The 9,950-nt window shown below is 35.1% G+C and overlaps 1 protein-coding gene across 1 annotated transcript; it reads right to left on the bottom strand.

The window, feature by feature from the left end:
• Positions 1 to 3,260: 3,260 nt before the first annotated feature.
• LOC131163936 (F-box protein PP2-A12) lies at positions 3,261 to 5,865 on the bottom strand. The gene is made up of 3 exons (XM_058120782.1): positions 5,311 to 5,865; positions 4,765 to 4,883; positions 3,261 to 3,971 (listed from the first exon to the last, which is right to left on the bottom strand). Exons 1-3 carry the CDS (start codon positions 5,626 to 5,628, stop codon positions 3,542 to 3,544), a joined length of 867 nt encoding a protein of 288 aa, XP_057976765.1. The 5' UTR covers positions 5,629 to 5,865; the 3' UTR covers positions 3,261 to 3,541.
• Between the last annotated feature and the right edge of the window lie 4,085 nt (positions 5,866 to 9,950).

The raw sequence follows: 9,950 nt of genomic DNA, 5'->3' as shown, positions 1-9,950 counted from the left end.
TCTAAACACCAACCTCTTCATAAACATTTTCATTATTATTCGAGTTTGGAGAGTTTCATAACTTAAGGAAGGTGTTCTTTTGTGGAGTTTTGAACTCTTTCGTTTATGTAAAATTGGAGAGAGTTATATGATTCAAATCTAGTCGTTGTAATCTAGGGGAGGCAAGTTAAGTGGAGTTTTAATGCACTGATTCGTGGGTTAAGCAAAAAAGGGGCAAAAAGTTTGAATCTGCTTAAAGAGGGTAAAATATCCGTGCCTTAGTCTAATAAGAGAGTAAAATATCCATGTTTTAGTCTAATTGTGAATCGTATTTGTATTTGATTTGAATTTAAGTTTTTTTTGTTATATTTGTATTGAATTTCCTAACACTAAATAAATTATAAAATATAATATTTTAAGTGAGCAACTATAAAATTATTATCTAATATATAAAATGAAAAAATTAGACATTTTAGTTAGAATAAGGCAATAAAAATCCATGATCTTAATGACTAACTAATTCAAGGATTTATAGAAAACTCTAGGGATATAATATGGACACCTGACTCTATCATGTTCCAATTTTTCTTATATGTGAAGTTTCCACAACACCCACCCCAAATACACAAAGGTTATACTTTCATACATCCACTGCCCCTCATAGCCCTAACCCTCATAGCCCTAACCCTTATTAAAATATGGTAAAATCCTCCCTTCAAATGATCTCAACCCTATTCTTCCCAATGAGAACCAAGAGGACTGAGTTAAATGCATGCTTTTATTACTTACAAAATTCCATAATAATTTCACCATGAGACTTCCATATGACCTGCCTCATTTTGTAAATTGAGGTTTAGGAAGGTGCACTAGATAATTTGGATAATTACCACGGGTTATACAATTTTTTCGTAACAAATTCAATAGGCACTAACGCTACATTTTATTTGCTAAATATATATTCTCTAGTTTTAGTAGGTTACCTATAATTAATTATATAGAAATTATGTTGTTACTATAAAGCAAATAATAATATAAAATTTTATGAGTACATAATAAAGAATAGATAAATTTCATCATGGGAATGTCTATTCCTTTCTTATCACATGTTGAAGAAATAATTAAGAATATAAAAAGAATAATTATTCCCTTAATTCCTAAAATTTAGAGTATATTCTATCTCATTACAATAAATAGTTATTCTGCCAAACTGAACGAGGCATACGATTACATTTGATTTACAAAAAAGCTATTTCTTGGAATAAGATGAGATTATGGTGAACATTTCAGGAATAGAGGTAATAGCCAATACTTGTATACTCTTTAATATTTCATCCAATATATAATAAGAAAATAATAGATATTTTTATAATAAAATTTGAAAATAATTACTCCTTTTATATTCTCTCAATTCATAAAAAATTTCACTTGGTATATGCTTTGTGGGTAAAACATTTGTTTATATAATTAGTTGTAACTATCCTATTCAAAATGACCATCTTTCTAAGAAAAGAAAGCAAGTTTGTGCTTATCCATCAGCGGTTGCTTGCCTATATAAGGGAGCTTCAACCCTTATGTTCGGAGAGGGAAAATTAGAAAGCATTAATACAAGTTTATTCAGTTCAAGAGATCTCTCTCTTTGAATCTTTCTTCTATTCTAAACACTAGAGTGTGACGGTTGAAATTCTAAGGAAGCCCAAGAAAGCTCGTCGGAAGGAGCTCGTAGAGGTTCCACATAGACACCAAGCACACAAGTGGGAGACGAAAGGTTACTTGTTACATCTTCGTTCAGGGTTTCAGAAAGAGATCAGGAAAAGGTAATAAATTTTTTATTAATTAATTTTCCTTTCCCCCTTCGTCACTCTAATCTCAATGACAAATGTAACAGCTAATGCACAACGCTCTCGTGCAATATCAAGGGTCTGGGAGGCATGATATCCACAGCTTTACCTCCCACACTAACCAATTCGATTATTTGCAAAGCCATTCTGGCTGGTCATGAGACTATCGTTGAGTGCATTTGCTACTTGGTTGGTTGGGGGGATAAAATAAACATGTGTTATACACTCTAAACCTAACTTCATTTATAGACTCTCTCGAAGCAAGGATGATGGTGGCCCTTCCACGTACTTTCTGGGAACTATCAACTGGGAAACAAGAAATGGGAATGCTTCTACAAGCTTGTGACAAGTAGCAGGTTGACAGGGAGGGGCAAGGGATCAAATCAAGTTTGATAGACTGCAGAGTTCGGTGACAGCAACCAAAAGTTCTAATGATAATCAGATGGGTTCGGGCTGAGCAACAAGTCATTGCCCAAGCACAATCAGATGGGCAGAGCGACAATAGGTAGATCCACACTCGTTACCCAAGCACCGCAGAGATTGTGTGTCAAGCCAGCTTACCGGGTAAACCAGAGGTTCTATCCCACTGCATGACAGCAACGGCTAGCATTTACGGAAAGCAAAAGGTATGAACGGCTCAAATTGAGTGTGTTCTCTGAATCCTTGCCATCTCAACTATTAGAATGGCTCAAAATGATACTGGAAGAGCGGTCACAGGCAGCTTGGATGGTTATTTTCGTTGGAGCACAGCAATCATTCAAACTGGAGAGTTCATAATATTTCACACAACAATTAGTCAATGCAGCAAGCTCGCAAGTTCACAATCTAGCTTCAGCTACCGGAAAAGATCGTCTTCACAATTAGTCAACGTAGCAAGCTGACAAGTTCACAATCTAATGGCTTCAGCTACTAGTAAAGATCGTTTTCACTTGTCTCTACATATTCCAGTCTACCAACTGGAAAGTTCGGCTACTAATGCCTCCCAACCTTTTCCTTCATCCACATTTCGTCAATCCTCTATCCCCCATTGTTCTAGCTATAATCCATTAGTTTTCCACGCCCTATTTTTTTCATAACTTTGCCAAGCAAATATATATACATATATACACACACATATATATAGTAATCCCAATGTTGCAGACTTGCAGCCTTGAATGAACCGTAAAACAAGTAACACATGCTCTGCAAGATCAGCACATTTCCACAGTAAAGCATCGTTCATTTAAACATTTTTTCTGTCTGTTCCATACCAGTAGTTATTTAACTTTGTAAGGCACAAAACCATTAAGAAAATGAGAATCTGCTCCTTCCAGGGTGTGCCACGAGCAAATATAAAATTGGTTCCAAAAGATAAAAATGAAAAGAGAGAGAGAGAGAGATGCCCCTGAGCTTAAGGAAAAAATGAGAGAGATTGAAGTCCTAAGCTTAACTCTAGGAGAAAAATTAAACAAATAACAAATGAAGCCATCAACTGACTAAACGCATAAAAATAGCAGTGTCCTCCAAAGTCCCATACAAAAATAGGCAACTGACAATGGAGAAAAGAAAACCGAAATACAAATCAAACAAATAGGCAAATACAAATATTTACATAGGCTTAGGTGCATATAAAAAACCGCATTGCTTGGCCTGAACGAACCAAAAGATTTTGGTTTCTACTTTTCTTTTGGATATACTCTACCTTTGTCTATATAACACAAACTCCTATCTATGAAAGAACTTAATTATTTCCAATTCAAAGATGCTTTAACCTCTCTAAACTCACTAGGGTATACAAGTACAGAATCCACGCACAGACCACCTTTCGTGTGTGTGCAGTCAATCTGGGTCATTGAGAATTTGATCCTCATTGATGCATTGGCATTTTCCACAGCAAAGTCTCCAACATGGTAGTAGATCCACCTTCCAGGTCCATCCAGAAAACACTGGGATGCTGCATACTGACCATCTGAAGTCCACATCTGGAAACGCACGGGCTTAATATCCCATCCATGGACATGCTCAGGGTTACAGATTCGTCGACCGAACCTCTTTGTGGAACGGCCCAATTGCAGCCTAAAGAATACACTGTAGGTCCCTGCTGGAAACAGGAACTCAACCTCCCCATCAACTTCAAACCACCAGATTTGCTGAAGATATGCAACAGTATGGAATCTACAAACAACAAAATGAACCCCCCAGATCAGTTCTGTTATGTTTTATCAGAATAGAAGTAACAGAATTGAACAATTCAGAAGAACTCAAGCACAAAGCAGAAGTTCACGAAGGTAAGAATACCCTTTACACTTCTTCCCATGATTTCACAGGGGTAATTTTCCTTTTTTTTTTTTTTTTTATGAGAATGAAAAATTTTACGGAAAAAATTTAAAAAATCAGCAACACGCTTCAACTTCCTAATACGCATGACAATTGCGAAGGACTAGAAACAGTCAACTGATCTGATCACATATGGAGAGGGACAATGAAACATAAAAATTAAATAAAAAAAGCAATCTAATGTGGGGATGGCACTTTAAAGTACATAGTACAATGAAAAAAAATTAGTCACAATCGTGAGACTGGCATGTGCATTTATGATTTTATAAAGTGTCTGGTCAGCCAACATAGGAAGATGAATCAGCAAATAGACGCAAGAACCGAAAAGCCTTAAATTTAAATCCCATCATTTTTGGTAATATTATTAAAACTTCTTCTTTTGACCGGTAGAACTAAACATTGTGACGCAAAAATCTCCAACTCTCATGCTTCATCACATAATATTCAAGTCACAGAAAATTGACGAGGGAAACATTAAACACATACTTTGGAGTATTCCAGCATGGAAATGCCACGAACACTTGAGACTTCACAGCTAAAAGAATGCATAAATGAAGAATCAAAATTTGTGGAAATTCCCATTCCACAAATTTCCAACAAAGATAAAGGATCATGTTTCAGTAATTCTCACCTAGATTCTTCAGTCGGTATGTGATTCCAGTATCTTCGATCATCTATGCCAGTTATCGATAACCCTTTCGAAGAAATGGACAAGCAAACCATTCCTGTACTCTTGTCCAGCCAAACTCTCTGCACAAAACCCAAATTCTCAAAACCATCAACAGCTAAAATACTAATTAGAACCCTTAAAAAAAAAAGTACTTTTCCCAATGAAAAGCATAAGTACAGGCGCAAAGACAGAAAACTTCTGCCCCAGTTTCACCATCTGAATCAATAGAGTTTGATCCATGTGGGTGCTGGGAAAATATTGGGTAGAAAAATAGAATTTTTAGGTTTGTCATTAGTTGGGATTCTAGAGAGCCAATCACCCCTCAATTTAGCCCAATCCGATTCTCGAAATCGAACGCATAACAATGCAACGTATAAGATTCAAACTATTATTCTTTTCTTTTTCCTCTTCGATCTCCGTAACCAATCAGGAAAAAAAAATTTGCTGTGCATAAACAATTTTCCATCAAAACAAACGTAATCATAGATAGACAGGAACAAAAGTAACCTTGGTGCCTCCGTCAAGCGAATTGGGCCGAGACAGTCGCGCATAAATCTCTTTTTTACCCAGATCTTCTGGGAATCCATCGAACACTTTCTCGACAAGCAAACGGTAATTTGACGGAAGCTTGGACTCCCAGACGAAATCGGCCAAAGAAGCACCACGGAAAGCACGATTCAACCTCGCAAGTCCACAAATCTCTTGTGGGTCCAAATGGGTAAGGATGGAAGCCACACAGCCCTCCGGCAAGTCCCCTAAACCGGGCTCAGATGAAGAAGACGATCCATTAATATCTCTGGCAAGAGCAGAGAACCCAGATCCCATAAACCCCAGATAAGAAATTTCTCGAGATTTTCAGAGAGAGAGACCCCAACAAAACACACACGGGCACAAGAGGAATGGTGGCACCGTTCTCTTCTTGTATACGGAGGCGCATCCATCCGGGTTTGTTCGTTTCCTGGGACAATGAATGAGAGAGAGAGAATTAAAACATTTGTGGTTGAAAAGTTGAAAGCAGAAAAAGAATAATAATGAAATACAGCGCTGGTTTTGGGGAGTTTTTTCTCGTTTTATAATTAAAAAGAAATAAAATATAAAATAACACTCTGATTGAGAAATTTTTTTCTAAAATAATGCTCACGTAAACTCGCAACTTCATGCTGCGAGATTTAAAAGCGAAACCAATGAAAAATTGACGCGTGGCAGAGTGCAGAGAAAATCTCGCAACTTCATACTGCGAGATTTAAAGACTCAAACGAACACAGTGGTAACACGTGACAGTGGGAAAATCTCGCAGGTTAGTCCTGCGAGATTTGTGGCTCTATTTACTCCCCTTTTTTACAAATTTAAATTTAAATAATAAACATTCCCTTTTAATAAATTTAATCATAACTTTCCCTTAAAAATATAATTTAAACTTAAATTTTAATTTTTAAATTATAAATATATAATTTAAAAAAAATTTACATAAAAGAAATTATTGATTATAAATAAGTATTTTGTCATAAAAATTTGGATAAAATCCAAAAAAAATTTTCAAAATATAATTCTAACCCCTGAATTTACAAAAATTACTACAAAATTTCTTATAATTGAATTTTATTGACGAAATGAATATTTTGTTAGTTAACTATTAAATGCATGTGGAATAACAAAATTTGTCCTTAATAAAATGATATTTTAAAATGAGTGGATTAAAGACCGAACAAAAATTTCGAATTGAATGTTTTGATGCTTTGTGCCAACTAATTCTTTAAGTATGACAAAATAATTTGTATTATTTCAAAATTTTCTAAAAATATAATTAGAAAAAATAAATTTCTCAATAAGTTATAAAAATGCCTAATAATTATAATGCTGTAAAATGTTTATTGGATGTAATATTTAAAATTAACAATTAAACATTTTGTAAGATAAAGTTAAATTTATTATTTAAATTTAAATTTAAATTTGTAAAAAGAGAAAGTTATAATTAAATTTAAATTATAACTTTAAAAAAATAAAATTTAATTAAATTTTATCTAAAGAAATAAATAACAAAAAAAAAAGTTTTAAGTAAGATTGAAACTCTGTAGAGCACATGCAAAATTAATGGGAAATAGATAATGAAATTTGATCCGTGAGTATCGTGAGTTGACAAAAGCTAATCGTGTAAGGAGTGTGACTATTTCTGACACAAGCTTAATTAACTTGAAAACAAGTATGACGAACTCAGTTAGCAGCATTAAGACTCTAATTTACATATGTAATTATAAATATTATATTACATGCATATAGTCTCTCTAAGGAGTGTATGAAAGATAATAGCAGCATCAATACCTCTTTGTACGTCTTAATTTTTTTGTTTTTACTCTTTTTTATTATATTTTGACTATCCGCATGCTAAATCAATTATTTTGACCCATCCTTTTGGTGTTTGAAAGTAAGATTTGAATCAAATTGAATTATTGTTAGAATGCTTTTTTATCTTAGTCACCCATTCATATTAAAATAATTAAATTTTTTAAAAATTGAGTCTAATTAAAAAAATAATAATAATTATCTCTACAATTCCTTTGACAAAAGGCATGTCTATTGCTAAATTAAAATATATGAAATATTCAAAACACAGAATATATAGTTCAATTTGCCAGGTTGCGCTTCAAGTTAATAATAAGCTGCGCTGTGAGAAAGGAGGAAGAAGGCAGGGATATTTCATGAGAACGAGATTTATTATTATTTTCTTTCAAGTTCAAAAATTGGATCTCTCTCGCCTTGACGCATGTGTGTAAAAATGAAAGTACAATATTATTTATATAAAATTAAAAGATAAAAAAAAAAAGATGTAACATTATTTGCGTGTGGAAACAAATATTTTTAATTTTTCAAATAATTGTAAAAATATCAAATTAATTTTTTATTTTCTAAATTTATATAAAAAATTTAAAATATATTTTTATTTTATATATTATTTATCGAATACGTTCATTAAAATATTATTTTCATGAATGTAGATAAAACCATACTAAACTTTTTTAATTATACAAATTTAAATTAAATGCAAAATTAACGATTCTTACATGTTGTAACTACATGCAGTTTGAACTTTAAATTTGGATAGTTAATTAAAGTATAAGTTTAGAGAAATCATGAAAATAAACTTTAATTAAGGATATACATACTCTCAAAATTAATATATCACTTAATTAAATAATATTTTGTTATTAAAATTAATATACGTAATTAATTAATATACTTTAAGACAAATTGACTAGGAGTTTAATGGAGAGAACATATATTAAGTGCTCCCTAAGATTTTAGGGGAGGTTAACGTGTAAATGTTTAGAGTGCTGAAACACGTTTGCATCTGACGACGCACGTAAATGCATGCAGACATACAAATTTGAGCAATACAAATTTTGCAGTAAAAGACAATTCAATTTAAGGAATTAACTTAACTAGACATGCAAATTTAGACGATACGAATTATGTGTCATTTTTTAGATTTGGCAGTATTAAATTCTTTAGAGATACGAATTATTAAATGATATATACAAAAGAATAAAAAAATAATCAATTATATACAAATGAAATCAAAACAATCAATGATATACATACAAATAAAATGCAATTAAAGTAATGCTAAACTACTCCGTGCCGTAGCGAGGTCATGGTGGCTGCCGTCTGCTTCTACCCTCTCCCTGCTCGTCAGCATCATCAGGTGTTATTGTGTATACAAATAGCTCCTTGGACGACCTTTAATGTGCGAGCAAACGCTGGATTGCCTGTATAGTCGGCAACGACGATGCTAGCCGTACTCTCATGCATACGGCTAAAATCTGCCGCAATATGTCGTCATAATTTCTTTGGTGCTTCCACAAGGCTCAACGTACTGCATGGCGTTGAGTCGTGTCTCCGCACATGCAGCGAGAAGGTGGGAGCATGGAAAGTGTAAGCCTTGTCACTTCCCACATGAGCAGACGTGCAAATCCTGAATGTGCAGCGTTTGCACGTTGTTTCCTTTATGAGGTCCCAACTGCGCAGTCGTGATGCTAAAAGTACCTCTAGACCGGTTGAACGTCGTCACGCGATGTCCGGTCGCCTTCAACTTCCTTCTTTCCATCGCAAGCAATATATGAGGAGTTAATGCATTTCCCCCTGATATTGCATTACGAGCAGCCTCCCGCCGGCTGTTGAAATAATGTGCAATGCGATAAAATGTCAGTTACACAAGGGCAGTGATTGGGAGGCTACGAGCGCCCTTAAGGACGGCGTTGAAACATTCGACGAGGTTTGTCGTCATGTTCCCATACCTTCTGCCCCCGTCGTGGCACTGAGTCCACATATGAGGAGCGATTTGATCAAAGAACGTCTTCGCGGGTTCCCCACCCTCATCGAAGATCTTCTCCATCCACATGTTAAACTTTCTGACCTGATGCTCCCTTCCCGCGCGCTCAGCCATTCGCTTCAGATTGACACTGTGCACTTTCGTGCTGAAGTTGCTTACAACGTGTCGAAGGCAGAATCGGTGGTGCGCACGCGGTGGCTGCCAATCGGGATTGTGAGACACTGCAGTGATGATCCCTGGATGCCTATCTGATATAAGGAAAATGCCGTCCCTATCGGTAATGGAACGAAGACAACACAGAAACCAATTCCATGCGTCCAAACTTTCCTATTGCATAATAGCGAATGCAAGGGGAAATATTTGCCTATTTGCATCCGGACACGTCGCAAGAAGGAGTTTTCCCTTGTACTTACCGTACAAGTGTGTCCCATCTATACATATCACAGGAGGACAGTAGGGAAAAACCTGAATAGATGCTGCGAATGCCCAAAAGACTGATACAAATGTTACGGTCTGATCGCTGCCTGGTATAGGATTTCACCTCCACTTGACGACAGTACTAGGATTATAAGTGCACATTGCTTCCATCCACCTAGGCAACGTCTAATAAGACTTATCCCAATCGCTGAATACTTGGGCAATTGCCTTCTGTTTTCTTAACCAAATTTTCTTATATGAGATGGAATAGCCAAAACGACGATCTATGAATTCTTTCAATGTAGCGATTGAGGTCGACGCATCACCCCTTATCATATTCACAATCTCCCTAGCAATAAGGGACGACGTGATTTGGCTATGGTCTTGCGAGAAGAGTTCATTT

This window comes from Malania oleifera, chromosome 9 (genome assembly GCF_029873635.1).
Source record: "Malania oleifera isolate guangnan ecotype guangnan chromosome 9, ASM2987363v1, whole genome shotgun sequence".
Classification (NCBI taxonomy): Eukaryota; Viridiplantae; Streptophyta; class Magnoliopsida; order Santalales; family Ximeniaceae; genus Malania; species Malania oleifera.
The sequence above is the reverse complement of the archived record's forward strand: the minus strand, read 5'-3'. Positions and strand labels throughout refer to the sequence as shown.

What these genes read in the sequence shown, in the direction of transcription:
- LOC131163936 (XM_058120782.1), bottom strand. Translation starts at nt 5,628, where the DNA reads ATGGGATCTGGGTTCTCTGCTCTTGCCAGAGATATTAATGGATCGTCT. An exon ending in CGCTTGACGGAGGCACCAAG is followed by an intron (nt 4,884 to 5,310) that starts GTTACTTTTGTT and finishes GGTTTTGTGCAG; the next exon opens with AGAGTTTGGCTGGACAAGAG. An exon ending in ATACCGACTGAAGAATCTAG is followed by an intron (nt 3,972 to 4,764) that starts GTGAGAATTACT and finishes TGTTGTTTGTAG; the next exon opens with ATTCCATACTGTTGCATATC.